Source organism: Ostrea edulis, chromosome 1 (genome assembly GCF_947568905.1).
Source record: "Ostrea edulis chromosome 1, xbOstEdul1.1, whole genome shotgun sequence".
Lineage (NCBI taxonomy): Eukaryota > Metazoa > Mollusca > Bivalvia > Ostreida > Ostreidae > Ostrea > Ostrea edulis.
The window spans coordinates 21,049,234-21,070,623 of NC_079164.1; the positions used below are offsets into that span (position 1 = coordinate 21,049,234).

The 21,390-nt window shown below is 34.2% G+C and overlaps 2 protein-coding genes across 8 annotated transcripts in view; both read left to right on the top strand.

Moving 5' to 3' along the window:
• The window catches only part of LOC125663644 (myosin heavy chain, clone 203-like), a 54,437-nt gene that overhangs the window by 26,743 nt on the left and 6,304 nt on the right, over positions 1-21,390 (top strand). For 3 of the 7 annotated variants that reach the window (XM_048895940.2, XM_048895944.2, XM_048895943.2), the window contains 5 exons: positions 15,478-15,565; positions 18,927-19,110; positions 19,833-19,896; positions 20,042-20,117; positions 20,962-21,057. In XM_048895940.2, the coding sequence (XP_048751897.1) occupies positions 15,478-15,565; positions 18,927-19,110; positions 19,833-19,896; positions 20,042-20,117; positions 20,962-21,057 (508 nt within the window). Of the gene's footprint in view, positions 1-6,135; positions 10,528-12,812; positions 12,913-13,160; positions 13,227-13,254; positions 13,540-15,477; positions 15,566-18,926; positions 19,111-19,832; positions 19,897-20,041; positions 20,118-20,961; positions 21,058-21,390 lie in introns of those variants that run through there. The other 4 variants (XM_048895945.2, XM_048895938.2, XM_048895942.2 and 1 more) reach the window with 4 other exon arrangements.
• LOC130051268 (uncharacterized) lies at positions 5,565-6,011 on the top strand. The gene has a single exon (XM_056153026.1). It carries the CDS (start codon positions 5,565-5,567, stop codon positions 6,009-6,011), a length of 447 nt encoding a protein of 148 aa, XP_056009001.1.

Here is a 21,390-nt window from a genome sequence, read left to right on the forward strand (position 1 = left end):
CTTGCTGCCTATCAGCCCAGAACTTCATTTTTATATATGTACTGATACCATATATTTACATAGGTGCAATTCCCTGAAATTTTTTTGTAAAAAAAAAAAATGGGGAAACCCCCCCCCCCCCCCAAAACTGAGCTGTGAAAATCTGCTCTGAATTTTTTTTTAGAAATAGTACTTTAGTTTTATAGAAATTATCAGTATTTCAAAATGCATAAAAATTTATTATTTGCATTTCCATTGGTCACTCACATATCACCACCCCTTGCAGTTGTTTCAATTCTCTGCTCCTGCCTCCTGATTGTGAGAACCAATTTGAAAACATTTGAATGAAGCGAGTGATTCATAAACAACATCAAATGGGAAGTCTGATTAAATTAATTATTTTTGAAGTATCAAATTATCATAAGATGACCAAAGTTTTCTTTAATGAGAGTTAGTATTTTGTATATATTCATAGTGTTTTGGTATGATAAAACAGTTATTGAATGCTGAATTTTGTAATTTTGTCAGCCTGAGGGCAACATTTCTTGCCTTGGGGCTGACAAAATGACTATCGCCCTCATACCAGTTTGATTTTTGCATGCTGTTTCAATGGGAGATAGTGAAGTGTAGGTGCATTTTTTCATTATCAGGCATTAGCTATCAGACATAGTGATTTATTGCAAGGTTGCTTTTCTATTAAATTTAGAGAAAGTGGTTTTCATTTGATTTAGTTGGCATGCATTAAACTTTCAAGAATATAAGAATTGATCGAGCTAGCTGCCTTATATCAACATTGTATGTTCCAGAAAAGTGTAAAGATGTTTGATTTAGCTAGACTTCAAATGTTTAATATTAAGGTATTATGTAAGCATTCTTTTGTGTGAACAATCCATTGAAATTACATGTGAAAAGCAATATACATCCATTATAAATCTTTTATGCTCAGTTATAAGAATTACTAAAAAAAATGGGGGATTGGGGGCGGTTTGTCACTAAGATGTCATAAAAGAACAAGTATTTACTCCAATAGGAAAGTTAGATATGATTTTTAATTAGAGCTGTTTATCAATATTGACTCATTTATTTTAAAACATTTGCAGACTTCCATTTTGTTTCAATCAACTTTGTATTTCAATACACTATGGTAGTTTAATCCATAATAATAGAAATATTTTCATGGAGATGAAGACACTAATTATTCCAACTCACTAAGAAGCTTAATCAAGGTATGATATTGTGCTTCTGTTGGGCCCTGAAAAGGAAGTAAAATTCTGATTGACTGATAAAGCATAATTATGTCTCCCCTCTTTCAGGGGGAGACATATTGTTAAATGTTTTTGTACTTTCTGTCCGTTTGTCTGTCTGTCACATTAAATCTTGCGAATGCTTCTCCTCCTATATGGCTTATCAGATAGACTTCAAACTTTGTACAATGCTTCATTCCCATTTGTAAATGTGCATATTGTCGGAACAGGAGGATCCAATTATTTTCCTAAAAGTTATAGTGGATCTAGTGGGATGGAGGCTGTAAAATAGCTTGTGAACACTTTTTATATATGGCTTATCTGATAGGTTTGAAACTTTGTACAATGCTTCATTGCCATTTGTAGATGTGCATATTGTTGGGATAGGAGGATCCAATTATTTTCCTAAAACTTATAGTGGATCTAAAAGGAGTGGAGGATTTTAAAATAGCTTGTGAACACTTCTCCTTTATGACTAATATCCGATAGACTTGGGACTTATCGATAAATGTACAATACTTTAATGCCATTTGCAGATGTGCATATTATAGGGATAGGAGGATCCAATCGTTATCCTTAAAGTTATAGTGGATCTAAGAGGGGTGGAGGGTGTAAAATAGTTTGTGAACGCTTCTCCTCCTATATGACTTATTGGAGTTCATAATGTCTATGTTCCTGCCCATGCTTTCTCCTTTATACCATGCAGTACATTAAGGGGAGGAGGTTTCATTTGATGCACTTCCAATTTGAGGAGCTGGGGAGACATTTTTTTTTTTAAACAATCTCTTAGATTAGATTTCCCAAGGAATGACTGTGAAGAACTTCACGCTTCACATGAGTTATTTGTTCTTTTTTTATTAAAATGCATGTATTTTGTGTATATTACAGCATAATTCAATTGGATTTCACAATTACAGGTATAGATTAATTTAGAAAAAAAGTTAGAAAATTAATGAGCATGCAATTTCAATGCAAGTTTATCTTGAGGAAAGGACAGAGGAAATCATGCAAGCTGATCGATATCTGATACAGAACATGCTGTATGGTCAAACTGTTAAAATATCTTGGTTTGACACCTATGTACTATATTTTCTAGTAAGAAATCTATTCTTGTCCAAAGTGAATTTTTGATGGACATAATGGACCTGCAGTTTCTGACAGTAAGCTGGGTACATTGGTCCATGATATTTGTGGGAGGTCCAGGGCTGAAATCTCGGTGACAATTAATGGTCGACACTTCTCCTCATGTTGCCCAATGTAGGGTACCAAATGTTAACAGAAATTAAACCAGTCCGACTGCCACAAAGAATTTTGTCATTCCTCCACCCTTTTTTTCTGAGCAAAATCATATCGGAGGATTGAATGGTCAAATCTCAGGGCTTTATCATTTATACAGTACCTGGCCATCATTTCACTATATATTTAATTAAAAAAATTTTTTTTTATAAAAATTGATTGTGAGGTAAATTTAGTCCCAATTTTCATATTTCTTTCTGTTATCGTGCAAAATTGTTCAAATATACTTTTCCTATGATGCTTAGCAAATTGTGATACCATGATCATTGAGAATAGTTTATAAAATCATAAAGGCAAAATTTTTTACCTCAAAATACTATTAATTTCTGCCGTAGATTTGTGCCATAAAATTTCAATTTTGCATCCGACGTGTGATTTCACCACAACAAATATGGGAAGAAACTACAAATAATTCTGTATTTTTGAAAATATATCCACAAAAATGATCTACAAGTAATGCTGCAATACGTTTTTTTTCAAAAGGCATATTTTTCAATGAAATATATAGTGAAAAAATACAATGATGACTTGCTTATGACCAGGTGTAAGGGTTCATAGAATTATGAGGATGCTGTATATGCATGGAAATTTACACTAGGTATCCATTGCTTTGTATTTCATCTCTTGGAGAATATATTGGCATTGCAGAGAATTGGCCCTCAGTTACCTACATTTAGGGTTATTCCACCTCGTGTATTTCATGTAAATGTCCATGTTTACAGAATATCCTGATATCTTTATTTGCACATTCATACATGTATGTCGTTTTTGACAGATTTGGATTTGATTAAATCATTCTGGTATCAGTTTTGGATTTTGTAAGATTAGTATATACCACTGAATTTATAATAGGTAGTATTTTATGATGTTCTCTCCCCCCTCTCTCTGTGTCTTCACAAAGACTCACAGTAAGCCAAAGGGAAATTGGTATAGGGTTTGAAATGTCACTATAGCAAATATAATATTTTATCTCTTGAGTCACACCTTAGTTTAATAAAAAGAATTGAACAAACACTTCAGTCTGTCGCCAATTTGTCTTTCCTACCATAAAATTTCAAAGTTGTTGTGCAAAATCAATATTAGAACATCACAGAAGCAATATTGAACATTAAGTCTTAAGCAGTTTGACAAACAAATCACAGAAGGCTGGCCAACCAGCAAATGGATTGAATCTGTCAAATTTCAATCAAACAAAATGTTTGGTCTTGGTATCTTGGACACTGAACATCTTGAGAAATGGTCAACAGAGTAGTTTTTGTTGATAATGGTGAGAACAGTCAATATTTTTCATCTGTTTCGATTGGTGTATAATCCTTATTGGTACAAAAGTGGCTGCATTTAATTAGATCTGCAGGTTTGACCAAATATTGATTGTATGTAGTTTAATATATTGTGACTTTGATAGACTGTTGTTTTATAAGATTGATATACAGGTGTAATACAGATGTGCAGAATGATATCGGGGGGAAAAAATTCTGAAAATTTTGGCACATGTACATTTTGTGTAAGATGTCAGTTTATCGACACTTGCTACTGTAAACATTTACTTTTTTAAAAATGAGAAAACCATGTTTTTTTTATCAAAATGAATACAATTTACTGTATGAACTGTAATTAATTTCTATAATTTCTCATTTTACTCCAAAAGAGTTTGGAAAGATAATGTAGAGTTATAATATGGGCACACTTTTGAACATCATAGACAATTTACAAGTTCCTTATTTTTCAGGAATTATATATTTGTACCTAGCTATTACAACCGATGAAAGGAGAATATATATATGTACACACACACTTGCGTGCACTCACACCCTTTGTGTATACATTTTTTTATTTGTGTCAAGTGTCCATCAGAATTGCAGTAAAGGGGGAAAACTCTGCACTGGCACTGAACATGCTGATATAGATTGGTCATCTGAGTTACTCCCCTGCTTTTATATTAGGGTGCACAAGGGAAATGTCAATATAAAAGCAGAGGTAAGAGGAATCCAGGATTACTGAGTTTTAAGTGCAACATTGAGTTTTAATTATCAGAATAAACAACTCTGGACATCCTTTAAATATATAATATACATATGCCTGTATTATTTTAACATACAAATATGTATGGTATTATAAGCCTGTATATACCAAATCAATCCCTGTATATAATAGTTGTTTTGAAATACACAAAACGTACCTTGGCTTTCCAACACTGTAATGAGTATGCCAGAGTTATCTTTCTTGACTCTACCTTGTAAGATGCATGCTGGGTTGCTGTCATAAGTAATTATCAAGAGCTGTTGGAGGTTATAATTATGTATTACAAACTATTGGAAAACTTTAGGATAACATTAAAAACTTGCATACTTATAAGGAAAAAAAGTAATTGAAAAACAGAGAATGTACATCATAAAAAGTTTCAAAGAGAAGGTTTGAATATATCACCAGGAGCAGAATTTTCGGGATCTATTTAATTCTTTTTACTGAAAATGTTGTACATTTGTGTTTCTACAGGGGTCTCCTATTTTCTTTTTTCTTGAAACACGTACTCCTGTTTTGTGTTTGGCATTTATATTGTGAGAAAGTCTGATCTCCTTTTCTGACAAGAGGACAGGGAGGTTTAGCTTGTGATGTATTGGTGTCCAGAATAAGGCTTTGTAAACTGTTTTTTGCAGCTGTTTCTTTTGTGATATAATCTCTTCATTATGTTCTTAGATGAAAGTGCTATAGTGGTCGTGTCCTCAGAGCTGTTGTGATGATAGAGTTTTATGATGATGTCTTCAGTCCGCTTATAATTGCTCGTAATAGGAAAAAGGCCGAAATACAATGGAATGATGTACTGATCACCAGAATTGTACATTGGAGAATTTGATTCATGTCAGATTATGTTACAGACTAACATATCCTGTGTTTTAGTGTTAACTTTGATAAGAGTTTAATATTTAAGTTCCTTGTGTATTGTCCTTCGACATTCATGGTGTGATTGTGATCAAAGGGGTGAATGGAATTGTAATGGAATAATTGTAACAGTTACGGTTACTTTTACAATGGGATTTTAATTGAATGACTTTGAGAATAGCCATTTTATGTTGGGTCCTCTCATTGGTCACTCTGAGAATAAAACTGCTGATTGAAATCCATCGACCCGAGAATGGCCAAAGTGGAATAAGTACCCAATGCCCAGTTTTACAGACAAAGGATTCAAAAAAGTCAAATTTCCATGACAACTTCAATTGGAACCCATTAGATTGTCAGAGGAAAATGTCTCACTTTAGAGAAAATGGAAGCCCCAGTCCAGACCTGACCAGTTTCTGCAGGAGTAGACCCGGTAGTCCAGCTAATCACCACAGCCGATCCAGCAGTCCTATTGGACTTCAAAATAGTCCGTCTAGTGGTCCAGGAGGATTGTGGTCCAAGTCCTGGAACCTTCCGGTCAGCAGCAGACCGGGCAGCCCAAAACCTGTAAATGTCAAACATAAATGGCTGAACATGTATGGAAACTCAAAGTGAGTGCTTATTCAAAGTTTAACTTTTGAGGTATGAATGTATTGAATCATCTGAGTCGACATGGAATCTATTCGATAGTCCTCTGAAATTTCTGTTTCTGAAGCAGATAGGTTGTAGTGACTCATTGATGTTCAATAATCAGGGTCAATTTTACAATTTCAGATTGGTGTTCTTAATAACCCCCACAAATAAAGTTTGGGGAGTATACTGGAATTACCTCGTCTGTCTGTCTGTCATTTGTGTAGAGTTTAAATCTTTAACACCAATGAACAGATTTGACTAAGGAATTGTGTATATCTTATATGTATAATAAAGTTGTGCATCTGCTAGTTTGATTGAGATTTGTTAACATTCAAGGAAGTTATGGATATTTTTTTCCATTTTGAAGGGTGGGTGTGTTATGTTGTCATTGTCCAGAGTAGATCTTTTTCAATGAGCACAGATTCACTATTTCCTACCATCCAGTGTGCTCTGTGGGGGGTATTGGTCCTGTTATGACAGTTGTAGTTATGATCAGGTAGAGAACCTCTTATTGCCTCAAAACAGAATTACAGCAGTGGTATGGTAGATACTACTAGTTTATTTGTATTTTGAAATTTTTTTGTGTTTGTTGGTTCTGCACTCTTGTCAGGGTTTGTGTAGATTTAATCTACATTTATTTTGTTATCTTATTGCAGGGATGCTATACTTTCCAAATAGTTTTTGTTCTTATAGGTTTTCAAGGTTAAGGACTTGTGAAAGGCCAAGGTTACTGGAGTGGAAATTCTTAAATTCCTTGTGTTGAAAATGTTGAGATTATGGAATCTTATTGCAATGCCATTTGTATGATTGCACAAAGATCTGGGTCTCTGAAAAACGTTCAGATTATATGTAAAGATAAAGGGTCAAGGTCATTGGAGTAGAAATCGTTAGATTTTTGCCCAGGTGAACAAAAAGTACTTTCATCAAACTTATTGAGTGCAACCTTGCATAAAGATCTGGGTTCTTGCATTTTCAAGTTTAAATGTACAAGGTGAAGGTTATTGAGATGAAAATCCTTTAAAGGTTTGTTACAAAAGGATACCTGTTTTGCTGTCAGTTCATGCATTTGATGTAATGTATCTCTCTGTGTCTGTAAAGTGTGGGTCTCTGACAAGTCCATGGAGAGCTGTTAATGAAGATCCACACTAGACCTGTCACACAGGCATGTCCCCAAACCTAGACCAATCACTGTCACTAATCTAGTCCCAAGGTTTTCCTTTCTATATAGATACAGTCATGGATTGATCTCGTTTTAATTCTTGTCACCAACTTTGTTTATTTTGTGATGTAAGGCATGGTTGCAAGTTTTCGTTTTGTAGGGTAATCCTTTTTAAATGCTTTAAAACCAATACAATGCCAATATCCATTTGGGCTTTATGTAATTAATACATCGTTGATCATGTACTGTAAGATTTAGGCAGCGTTACAGTCTTTGAATAAAAACACTGGGAGAAAACGCCCGTAATGTCATTAACTTTCAAAGTTTATCAAGAGTAATTATTCCACAGCAGTCCATGCTTTGTTAGACAGGATTTTCTGTTTGTGTGCAGTTTTCATAACTTTCATGTTATCTCTTTCTGTCTCTGGATTCTTTGTAAGCTCATGTAATTTTTATAAAAAGTGAGCAGACCAACCTGTCGACCATGGTGTCTAAACACCCACCCATCCAAATGTTAAGGTAGGAATATGAGTTTGTTTTGCAAGTTGGTTTTTTTTTCTTCATTTTATAATACATTTATTCCACATTCAGCATTTTAATATGTGTTATCATTCAAAGTAGATTTTTTAAAATTTTGTTTCATAATTTCTCAAAACTTAAATATGCTTAACATCAAGGAAGGGATGCATTTGAAGGGAAATAACTCTGAAAGTGTGGACAAATTCGAGATCCCTGACTTCCAAAGTTTATTTTAAAAGTGACAGTTATCTTTTGATTCAATTGAATAAAGCTATCAGAAAATATAGAAGACTTTAGTATATTGTTAGTATTAGAGCTGATGGGGAATTTACTACAGTTTAACAGGCAGTAGTTATAGACTATATGTCAAGCTTATGTACATCTGGTTGCTGATGCTTTTATCTTTGATATTTACATTCATATTCTGTTAAATACTGTGAAATCATTTTCATTCATGGGGGCCAATGTTCGTGGGTAAGCAAAATTTTGCTGGTTCATGGGGACGTAATTTCGTGGGTAAGCGATACGATTTCATGAGATGACCCACGAAATCCACGAACATCAATACGTACTCCACGAACAATGATTATACTCCACAGTAATCAATAACAGTGCTAGTAAGTGTAAGGTATTGAGCTTATAGATGGTTTGTTCTGACTTGTTCAGTGGTGTGAAAGGTCCATTTACTTTCTTTGACCAAGCAGATCTGTAATGACATCTCTCTGTGGAAGTACACTGCCATCAAGGAACAATGCGGTCCATTAATAGCTTATTTCTTCCGTGATATAACTTTGACCAACCATCAATAAAAAATTTCATGATGGAATTGAGAAATTTATGGAAAATGGTAAAACAGGTGAGATTTCATTTCTATGAACTTCCATTACTGCAAGGTAAATGGGCAGTTTAATCATACAGTACTTGGCAGTTTGATTGCCTTGTGAATGATTTGGTTTCCATTATTACTAATAATAAGATTGAGGAGATCTTTGCTTCTGGTTCAGCATTAGGAAAGGTAGATTGATTGGTTGAATATGGTAAATACATGCATTATTGAATAGGGTATTACTCTAAAAGACTTCTGGAGGATTTATTATTTTCTACTAATCAGTTTACACTCTGGGCTCTTCAACTGGTAAAAAAAAAAATGGTGGATTGTTCGCAGTTGCAAGTGCAGGTTATTTTTTGAAGTGGATGTAAATGTGAATGCTCCGTGGTCAATATTCGCCAGGTTTTGCTTCAGTACATGGTGAAATTTAGCTGAAAGTGGACGGATTAGAAGTTTAATTACACCATTTAATGTCTGTTCAATGTTGATGGGGAATTTTAAATTTATAACTCAAAGATAGAGACTAGTAATAAAAAAAAAAATCTTTAAAATTGCATTGTTCATAGTAATTCATTATATTCAAATATAAAAAACACTAAATTAGATTTCACTTGTTGAAAAGTCATTTATTACTAATAGAAGAGATTATCAAGGATTATGAATATGATATTTATCAATCTTGACAAGGAAGTGTGATTTTTTGTTTCTTAAAATAGTTAAGACCTGCAACTTAGCATTTCCTTGACAATTAAATTTTGTGCTGATTTACGTCTCAAGATTTTAAATGGATGATTGTACTCATCAAAATGATAGTGAAAATCTTATAAAGGTTTTTATCAAATCCTTGTCAAACTTTAATTGGAGTACTTTCTCCTATTTGTAGATGAATTATAGGGATTTGATCGACGTAATGAGTCGCGCCAATTTTGCCTGAAGATTTAAACTTTATCAGATAGTTAAAAATTAAATATTGCGACAGTTTTGCTAAATTAGTGTGTTATCACGGATCTGGCTTTAAATGCTCAGGAAATTTTATTGAAAATATTTTCTATATGGTGTAACATTGAAGTAGGGGATATTGCGATAAAAATGGATTTGAACGTTTCATTGGACTACCCCTGCAGTCACTTAGAACAGAATCATTAAAGTCGAGTAATTTTACTCTTACTATAAAATCTCTTTAGATATGGTGATGATGTCTTCACGATTGTTCCGAATTTAGGAAATCAGTTTTTGCTTCAAACAGTGGTGCATGTTTTAAATTGGCTGACTAAAAGGTTGAAAGTCCATGGAAATGAATTGTACAATGGTAATGCAAATCGTCAAAAGGAGGAGCTTTCTGAAATAGAATTTCCAGTTGGTAAATGGGCTGAATAACGTATGATATGATGGTCATTTAACTGTACAGTGCTTGAGAAAAACTTTGAACCATATAGGATAGCACTGGAATGGATTTGACATCAGAGATTAACAAAGAATTCATATATCATGAAATGATTTTAAGTCAACAGAGATTAGTTCAAAAAACCTCTCGAAAGCAAAAGGTTTTTCTGGACTAAAGTGGTTCTGATATGTCTCAGGTTTTCTCTAGGACCATAATTCATTATAGTGCCATTTCAAGAGCAGGAGAAGACATCATTCATAATTCTGAGGAGAGGAAATGCTTTTAATCGAAGAAGGACAGGAAAATCTACTAGAACTCTGCATGACCATTACTTAACTCTGTCTTGTGCCCTTTCTTCGTATATGGATTTTGTGAATGGAATTGAACAGAATTTGTTGAAAGTTGCTTTAAATTGAGTGAGGGCTGTTACAGTTATAAAATTTTCCACACGTAAGACAGACCTAATGTCTGGCACATTTAGCCGACAGAATTCTGCCACAGGGCTGAAAGATTATGCTTCCCAAGAATCACCGAAAGGGGGCAGAAAATTAAGTTTTGCTACTCTGGCCCAGCAAGTGGTTATGGAGCAAAGGAAAGGGAGCAACAGGTAATTATAGGCACTGCATCTTTTAAAATGCTCTCTGTATAAAATAGTTGGGACATAGTGTTGCCTCTTTTCCATACGTCTGTTATTAATGTAATTATCACTGTTTTACAGACATTCCTTAATTGATGTAGCTGTATAAGATATCATTGAACTGATTTCTATTGTGCAGTTGTATATTGATGAATCATAGATCAAGTTTAATTCATCTAGGAAATTCAGTAGAGTTATATGGCCTTTGGATTTAAGTATTTCTGTTGAATGTTTGGATATACTCATGCACTCACTCGATCCACAGAGTGTTTGAAAATTTGAAGGAATTTTGTTTTTCTGACCTTTTTAACAAACTTCATGACTTGCTGTGTAGTTGATCAAAGTCAACTTTTTGGGGGGAGTCTAACTTTGTTCAACTTCCCCTAATTAAGGCCATCACGCACTGCGCGCATGAATATGTTGCATAATTAAGTTTTTTGTGTGGGTCTCTTTTACATCCTTGTTTTGTTTGAAATAACATATGTCTCAAAAAGTGTTCTCCAAACCTATTAAATTCTATATTCAAAAGCTAAAATTCAAAACAAATTGAGAGCTTATTTCAAATTATGAGCTCTACATAAACAGAGAAGTTGGTTTTACAAAATGAAAGGAAAAGATATAATGACACTATTTTTTTCTTTTATATATTGTAAACATGCAAGCATCGTGCGCACACTAGGCATGGTATGCGCGAGTTCATTACTGATTAGAGAGGTTGACGGTTATAAAGACAATACTCCTTAACACGCCAGTCTCTGCATATAGTAAATAATTGAATATATGAATTCATTGAACTAAAATTTAAGGAAAATGAATCGATATCCAATTTTTGCTAAAATTAAAAATTAAAAATCGGAATTATATGATCAATATTTTTTTTTCTTTGAATGTTTGAAAAAGTTCAATTCCTAAGAGTACATTCAGTAATACTTTAAAATGATTACAACCGGTGATTCATTGGTAACATATTCCTATCTACTGAGCTAATTAAACTGCTGAGCATTTGTGTCTCAATAACACACTTAGTTTTGATTTGTACAGGTGAGGATGACAACTTGAAAGCATTTGATATTACATAAATTTTCTGTTTAGACTTAGGATGTGGAACAGGTAATGCTACTGGTATCATTGAATGGATGTACAAATGTACCATATATATACGTTATGAGTCGCATGGAGTATTCAGTATTTCTGTAGGGGTATTTTTGTGGTATAGTTGATTGTCATAATATTTCCTCCAGTGATGCATGTAACTACATTGAGCATGCCTGTTTTCAGATATTGTACATACTTTTATTTTATCAGTTTTCTGCGTTCATGTTCTCTAAGAAATCGTTACTGTTTATTCTTTTTACCTTTATCAATGCATGCAAAAAATATGTCAGATTTCCTTAATGTACTTGTATATTGAGTGAAAGGAAACTGTGTATCTATGTTTAGCATGGCCTGTTAGTTTTGACTTATCTGAAGGCTTGAAAGAAAGACTGGTGAATGATTGTACATGTGTTACAGACACAGCCAATGAAACATAATGATGTAATGATGTACTGATCTTTCTGTTAGGAACTAAATACTGAATTTTTAAGTCATTTAAGAAATAAATTTTATTTTTAAAAATACACGAGGGCATGAACTGCTACGGTTTACGCCAGCAATACTTCATGAAGTGTGTGATACAATCTAATTAAAATTAGATGTTAGATCCGCTCATGCACATACTCGCTACACAAACTAATTTTAATTAGATTGTGTGTGATAGTGCTTCACACACCGCTTCATGAGAAGTATGAAGTATGTTGGCTTCACACACCGCTTCATGAGAAGTATATGAAGTATGCTGGCTTCACACACCACTTCATGAGAAGTATGAAGTATGCTGACTTAACACACCGCTTCATGAGAAGTATGAAGTATGCTGGCTTCACACACCGCTTCATGAGAAGTATGAAGTATGCTGGCTTCACACACCGCTTCATGAGAAGTATGAAGTATGCTGGCTTCACACACCGCTTCATGAGAAGTATGAAGTTTGCTGGCTTCACACACCGCTTCATGAGAAGTATGAAGTATGCTGGCTTCACACACCACTTCATGAGAAGTATGAAGTATGCTGGCTTAAATTGAAGCTGTTCATACCCTTGTGTATCTTTTGAAAATAAAATTTATTTTGTATATTTACATTGTACTTTCATTTCTGTCAGCATATTACCAACTGTTAGAATAGTCATTAAACATGTACTATAATATTTATCAAGATTCATGTGCACATTGTTCACATTCATGAGGAAATGGCTAGTGAATCATCTCAACTGGTAAAGATATCAAAGATGAAAAGATTGGAAATGTGAATATACGGTATAATCATTTCATAAATATTGTCTGCCAAATGAAATTCTGAATTGACCTCTGTTTTTGTTCAGCAATCCTTTAACCGTATCAGGTTGTATCCCTATGTTTTTAGGCTGAAACTTTCCTCTGAGTGATTTGAAATTCCAATTCTTTACATTTTCCCCATCTGTCATGATGGAGACAGAATCTTAATTCATATATTTTTTTAACAAATGATGGTAGTCACACTTTACATCAACCAGCATATTTTTTAGGAAGAGGAAAATTTCTCAAGAGAAAACGGAACTCCGAATTAGTATGAACAAACGAGAGGAGGAATGGTAATGAAGAGTGCATCAAATAGTCTCTGTTCACTAACATCACTTAAGTGTGGCATGGAGAATTTCAAACTTAATATCACTATGGGCTGTCAGAGTGGACAGTTTTCCTTGTAATATGTGACTAAGGACAGAGTGGTCAGTTTCCATCTAACATCACTATGGACAATGTGGTCAGTTTTTCATCTAACATCACTAAGGACAGAGTGGTCAGTTTTCATCTAACATCACTATGGACAGAGTGGTCAGTTTTTCATCTAACATCACTATGGACAGTGTGGTCAGTTTTTCATCTAACATCACTTTGGACAGAATGGTCAGTGTTGAATCACTCTTGTCAACTGCTAACTGTAGTAGTAATTTCTGTAATGTTACCATTTTTATTTACTGTGTCACAAGGTACCGTTAACACAGTCTGTAAGCTAACTAGAGCCTGAGACCCGTTTTATCCCTCTTGTCGTTCTGATATGTCAGTTTTGTGTCTTATGATGGAGAGAGTTGAATATCCAAATACCTCATGAGTCTATACTGTGCATCGTGACCAGATAATATTTCTATAATTCAAAAACACACAGTTGTGGAGAAACTGAGTACTTTTTAGAATGTGACACAGAAAATCATTCAGTTCCAAAACAATCTGTATAGCTGAGATTTTACTCCCGATAACAGCTTCTGTGTTTTACTGTGTACTTCAAAGGATGTGCTATAGATTCTTATCAGTGGAAGCAATTTATTTTGTAGGTGGATTTTGTAGACTGTGAGGTCAGAGATAAAACCGTGCAATGAAATACAAATCTATATGTCCATAAGGGGTAATGCAAAGAGCATTTAAATATTGAATTTAAAAGAATAAATATTAGTTTTGACCTAATTTTAAAATATGCATACACTAACTGGATTTTTTAAGTTTTGAACTTCAAAAGACCAGCTAATACATTGCTATTAATGCAGTGTTGAATTTTAAGATGACTCTGAAAAGTTCAAGTGGATCAAGAAAATACCACATAACTAATAATTAATTTATTAAATGCATGTCGACCAATCTTCCTAATGAAAGAAAAACAATAGTTTGGTTTTGGAGAATAAGTCTTCTGAAGAGATTATATTGTTAGTCTAAATATTTGAGCTGAAACTTCGAAGTATAATAGGCTTAATCAAATAAAGTGTTTTTGAAATTGATTTAAATTTTTTTTTTAAATGTTTTCTTTCAACCGTTTTTAAAGAAATTGTTTTATTTATGATTTCAATATGCATGCTACTTTCATACCCTGATGCCATATCATTTTGTAGACAGCAGATTGGTTCACATATATTACAAGGGGATCATGAAAAAATAAACATTATGTATGGTTACAACCTTTATGAGTATATCTCATGGCAATAAAGTTCCTTATCTGAAGGAGAAGGTTGGTTCTAAATTGATACATTCTTGACACCAAAGTGTGTGAGAAGAAATGAGAAATTTTATGGCTGTATAAGGAAAAGATCAATGTGAGTGGAGTGTGAATGATTTGAATGGAATTTTAATGGTTGGAAAAGACAAGACTTAGGTAGAATAGGAGAACATCGATTAAGTGAAGTTCAAATTGTTCTCTCCTGGCAGATTTTGATAGATCCTCACGATTAGAGTGTTACTTAATGACACTCCTGACATTTTTTGAATGATATTTCCATGATAGAACAAAGCTGGGTAGATGTTCTAATAATACAGGGATTTACACTTAATCTCACACATATAAGGACTAAATTTCACTTTGGGTAGAAATGTGATGTGAAGCGATGAAGATCATCAACACATCTTCGCTGCAGGATTAATTGGTTGAAATGGAGGTCTTGCCAAAGTCAATTGATTCGAAAATTCAATCTGAGTCTTACTGTCAATCTAAGGCCATTGAGGACGTTAGGATTATGGAGGAAGAAAATGTCCCCTCTAGTAGGAGTAGTATCAGAAATGCTGGGAAGTCAAATATATCAAGGTCTTTTTCTGAAGGCTCATTCCAAGAAACTAGTCAATCCAGACGTAAATTTAGTTACTATACACCATTTGGAATGGACTCAAGATTGAGGTAGAAGTCAAGTGATAGTCCTTTTCCTTCAATATATTTGGTTGTTTTTATTGGTATATTGTACATTTATTTGCTCAGTGGGAGTTGTTTCCCTTATCTTTTTAATTTTTTTTATGGAAAAATTTACACAGGATGTACAGCTATAGGTCTGTTATGCTTATTAATTATGATATTTTTTTTTTCAATAGGGATAAAGAAAGAAATGAACTCAAAAGCAAGATTGAAGAGTTGGAGGCATTTAAAAGCAAATATGAAGAAGAAAAACAGCAGAAAGAGGTTGGTGTATAAATGAAAAAGTAGTACATATTTAAACAATAACTCAAATAGTATACTGTGTGTGTATGTGTGAAACCTGCAGTCTAATCCTGCATGCATAGGAGACAATTTTTTTGTCAGTATACACAGTATGTCAGAATAAATGGTGTACCAAACAATGAAAATATTGAAAGTGTGTCATGATGCCAAGATCACAGAACTAAAATCTCTCAACATATCAGTGGATTTTAGAGAATCATACACATTCAAATTGATGAATGCCACTGTAAGGGAATTATGAAAAACTAAAACTAGTTGTGTTTTCAATTTTTAAATGTATAGTACACGAATACCTGAAGAAGTTTTAGTTTAATTGTTATTTTATGAAGTTTTCATATTTTTCCGATGTCCAGGCTCTAGCATGGGGCTATAAAACTACATATACATGTAGTGGAAGTCAAGCTCATTTTCAGAGACATACAGCAATAAAGTTAGATAGGGGTCAAACTGAACATCCCTTTATTTATACACCCGTCTTTAGACAGAATGTATTATGTTATGGTGCTGTCCTTTTGTCCGTCCAGCTGGCTTGCTGTCCAAGGTCATGTTTTCCAGACTTTTTTTCAAAAATGGATGTATGTACAACTTTTAAATTCGGTTACAAATTGGTACACCGTGAACTACTTATTGCTAAAAGTAGGTCAAACATTTTTCCGCACTTTTTAACATTACAGATCCAGACATTGCCCTGAAATTTAATCACAAGCTTTCTCTTGGAGGTTTGCATTTTAGCTGGATTGGTTCTGTCGGTGACCTACTTTAGAGGTAAAAGTAAGTCAAACTGTTTTCTGGACTTTTCCCCCATTAATTACAGATACAGATATATTGCCCAAACTTTTTAGTCACAAGCTTCCTCTCGGAGGAATACAAGTTCAGTGTGCATTTCACCTGGATTGGTCTGTCCATCAGTGACATACTTTAGGACTAAAAGTAGGTCAAACAGTTTTCTGGACTTTTTTGAATTATGGATACAGATATTGCCCTCAAATTAAGTCACAAGCTTCCTCTCTAAGGAATACATGTTCAGTTTGCATTTCAACTGGATTGGTGTACCATGACCTAATTTTATAGGACTGAAAAAATTTGTATACAGGTAATGCCCTGAAATATTGTCACAAAATCCCTCTCAGAGAAATACATACAACTTGATTGGTACATCATGATCTAATTTAGGACTAAAAGTAGGTCATGAAGTTTCCTGGACTTCTTCTCATCATGGATACAGATATTGCAGCCTCCCTCTCAGAGAAGAACATAATCAGTTCACATGTCAGATAGACTGATCCACCATGATATACTTTAAGGCTTTTCTATTCAATTGAGAGTGTAATTAATGTGTTTCCAGGTTGAATTTCACTGTCCGACAGGCGTATGTTGTACCGTTTGTTTTACTCTTGGTGGCAATTGTCATAAGATTTTTAACAGAAAAAATATTTTTGTACACATTTAGTACTGAATTTGAACACCTAGAAATTAATGTACGTGTGATTTTAATTTTCATTTCAAAGAGATTGTAATTTTCCTATGTTTAAGTGAACATACTAAAAGACCAATTGAATCAGAAATATATACCTTTAAAAAGTGTTATAACAGTAAATAGATCCCTTTTAAAGTTGTTTTTTCAAGCTGACTTCAATCAGAATTTGTTCAGTTGGCAATTTAAAGCTTTCATTTGTAACATTTTGAAGTAGACCCCAAAATAAATATGACTGAACTTATTCAAACATTTTAAAAATCTGAAGGATTCTATAGATAAACTGACCTTGATACATTTAGAAACAATGTCAGTCAGTGTATGATTAAAGTTCACATGTGTCATTTGAAATGTGAAAGAAATGAAAATCATTGGTTTATTTGAATGTTGTAGGCTGTTTATTATTTCGAGATTTATAACACTCAAAATTTTTCAGTAGCAATAATGAAAATAAATCAAGCTTTGTAAGAAGCACACGTATGATTATATTTGTGAAAGTCAATTTAGAATTCATATTTATACCCCCCGCAACAAGTTGTGGGGGGGGGGGGGGGGTGTATACTGGAATCGGGTTGTCCGTCTGTCTGTCCGTCCGTCCGTCTGTAGACGCAATGGTTTCCGGACTCTAAAGCATTATCCTTTCCACCTACCGTCACCATATCATATATATGGACTACCCATGGGATGAAGATGTTCCCTATCGATTTTGGGGTCAAAAGGTCAAAGGTCAAGCGCACTGGACATCGAAGTAGTGATATGGTTTCCGGGCTCTAAAGCGTTATCCTTTCCACCTACAGTCACCATATCATACATATGGACTACCCATGGGATGAAGATGTTCCCTATCGATTTTGGGGTCAAAAGGTCAAAGGTCAAGTGCACTGGACATCGAAGTAGCAATATGGTTTCCGGGCTCTAAAGCGTTATCCTTTCCACCTACAGTCACCATATCATACATATGGACTACCCATGGGATGAAGATGTTCCCTATCAATTTTGGGGTCAAAAGGTCAAAGGTCAAATGCACTGGACATTGAAGTAGCAATATGGTTTCCGGGCTCTAAAGTGTTATCCTTTCCACCTACAGTCACCATATCATACATATGGACTACCCATGGGATGAAGATGTTCCCTATCGATTTTGGGGTCAAAAGGTCAAAGGTCATGCACACTGGACATCGAAGTAGCAATATGGTTTCCATTTAAATTCTTAAATGGCTTTTTTCATCGCATGGAGATGCTGTGTTCCTAGATACCTTTTGGATCATAATACTGAAGTTTTACCTATTACCTACACCCTTTGGGAGATTGGGGTAAGCGGGGGGTATTCTTAGTGAGCATTGCTCACAGTACCTCTTGTCATTTTTATCATGAGAGGAGGATTTTATAATTCCGCTGGTGGTGAGTTACAAACAAGCTGAGTTTGTGAAACACTGATGCCCCTGTATGGCAACAAGTAACTCTGGTCACAAGAAATATATAGATGAAAGCCTTATTACCAACCATTCAAAAGTTATGGCCAAGGTTAAAGTTTTTCATAAAGCAGGTCAAACCCCGCAGTCAATGTAACAAGGTAAAATAAAGAAAAATTCATACCAAAAGAAATATACATGTATATGTGAAATTTGAAAGCCTTATCACCATCCATTTTTAAAAGTTATGGTTGCAGGTTAAAGATTTGTATAAAGACAGACAGACAGACAGACTAAAAACTATATATGCCCCTTAATCTCCAATTACAGGGGCATAAAAATAAAACACCACTGTGAATAATTGTACATTGGTAATACAATTTTGAGGGTATACATACTGATATATAACATAATTAAATCTCTTCTCATTAAACAGAGGTTGCAGAGACAGGTGGACAGCCTGACCATCAGCCACAGTGATGTCAATCAGAAACTGGTTAAATCTGGAGAGGTCAATGAGAGGCTCCGGCTCGACAACAAAAAGAAGACGGAACAAATTGAAAAGAACCAAAGGGACACTCGATTCTTGGAGGATCGACTGAGGAATTTAGAGATTAGGGGTAAGGATTTTGTAGGAGTCTAGAAATTAGGGGTTAGGATTTCTTATAGGAATCTAGATAATGAGGGTATAAGGGTTTCTTGAGGAATCTAGAAATTAAGGGCAAGTTTCTTTAAGGAATCTGAAATTAGGGGAGTGTATTTCTTAAGAATCTAAATATTAAAAGTACATGTATGGATTTCTTAGGAATCTAGGTATTTAGCTAGAGTTTAATTTGAAAGTAAAAAAGAATCAGGTATTCAAAGGGTATTATGTGGAAATTGAATGTACTTCTTAACAAGAGAAATATGTAAATAACTTCCTGGCTACTGTGCTATAATTATATGTCAGTTATTGGCCATATTTCAAAATGAACTGGTTTGGCAGTCATTATTTATAAGTGTTTAGGCACCTGAAATGATAACTTAATCCAGGGAGGTCTGCCTCCGAGTCTCTGTGCTGCGTAAGTGGAATAGAGTACATTGTGTCTTGTATAGAAAAAAGACAAATATCATGAGGCATGAATAGGAAATGAAAATGCATGCTTCAGATCTGTTTATTTAATAGATTATAAGTTACTTTAATTGCATCCAATCATTTTCTACTCTAATCTGATAGAATTCAGCCTAGTTATTGATTAATATTGTATTTTAAATGGCATGTTTCAGGGTGAAAAATGAAATATGAATTCAATTAAGACTGCGTCTTTGATCATTGAGTGATTATTATTACATTACCTTGTAGCTTCTGAAGTAGAAAAGGCTGAATTAATTCTCGATACCACAAGACTGAATTTAGAGTCCACAAGGTAAATATATTGAATAATAATGAAGGAAAACAAAGAGGATGACACAATCAAACTACGCAAGTTTGTTAATTGGCATTTTTTGATACGTCGATGTGGATATTTACATTGAAAACGTAACTAACGCCCTGGTCATTTCCTGTTGTAGCGCTCAGCTGCGGGACCGAGAACATCAGATCAGAAGAATGGAGACCGAGCAAGAGGCGCTCACTAAAAAACTCTCGGTATGTAGGGTTACTCATTCTCTCTACATTTACCTATCTTTTGTCCGTAATTAATCTAGGCTGTGTCAATGTAGATCCATTTTATTTGTGGATAAAAACACTGACCTGAGCTTTCAACTTGACATTAAAAGACTATATATACTTTTCTTACAGTATAATCATTGTTTTTTCTTGAATCTTCATATTTGATGCAACAAAAATATCTGATTCTGGAATAGTAGGATTTTTTCATGTTTAGGTAGTCTAGATAATATGTATATGATTGATTGATTGTTTGTTTTACGTCCTGTCAAAAAATGTTCTCTCATATTGAGACATCACCAGCTGTAGGTGAAGTACCACAAAATTAGGTCTATAATGCTTAGCACTCAGGGCAGTAGCAGTGAGGGTTCTTTAACGTGCCAACGTCTGCTACGACACGGGACCTCTATTTTTAAGGTTTTATCCGAAAGACCCGTGATTCTCACTTCTAAATGCCGAGCGGTTGACAAAGGAGCAATCACTATATACATGTATGTTAACGTCTTTAACAGTCTTAAGTTTGAGGTGACCATGGCACAAGTGGGTTTCAAACTCACGACCTCACAGTTATGAAGCAAATGCTCTACCACTGAGCTATACATATGTAGTGAAAGATATGGACCATTAAAAATTGGAGTTTTAGAAAAGGTTTCTCATGCTGTGGGGAGTGAAATATTGTTTCTTCTGAAATATCTACACATTATATTACAAAATAGTTACATCTTAATTCAGGCAAAAGAATTAATCAGGTTGTGTTCAATAATTTCAAAATAATTTATGGACAAGTACCTGGTATTTTGATGTATTTTTTAATTTGTTGCAGTTAGCCAATCAGAAAATCGGTGAGCTGGAAGCCAAAATAATTGATCTAAATTATCAAGTCCGACATGAATTGACGAGAAATGAAGGAATAGAGAAGGTAAACTTTAATTCATAACATACTGTATATAGAGTAATTACCCCCCCCCCCCCCCCCCCTTTATTTTCACATATTTTGCCCTTATCTGAGATGCATTCGGCAAACTTTGACAGATTCTAGTACTAGGATGTATGACGGTAAGTGATATGTAGCTAGACCCAACATTTGCAATGCATTCTTCTATTTACTCTCTTGGAAAAACTTCCGCTTTCAGAAAGTAGTGATCAAAATATGTTTTTAAAAATGAATTCATTGAGTTTTTCTTAGAAAACTGCCCTCTATTTTGAAAAAACAACATGATTCTCAAAGAGAAATAGTTACAAATATTGAGAG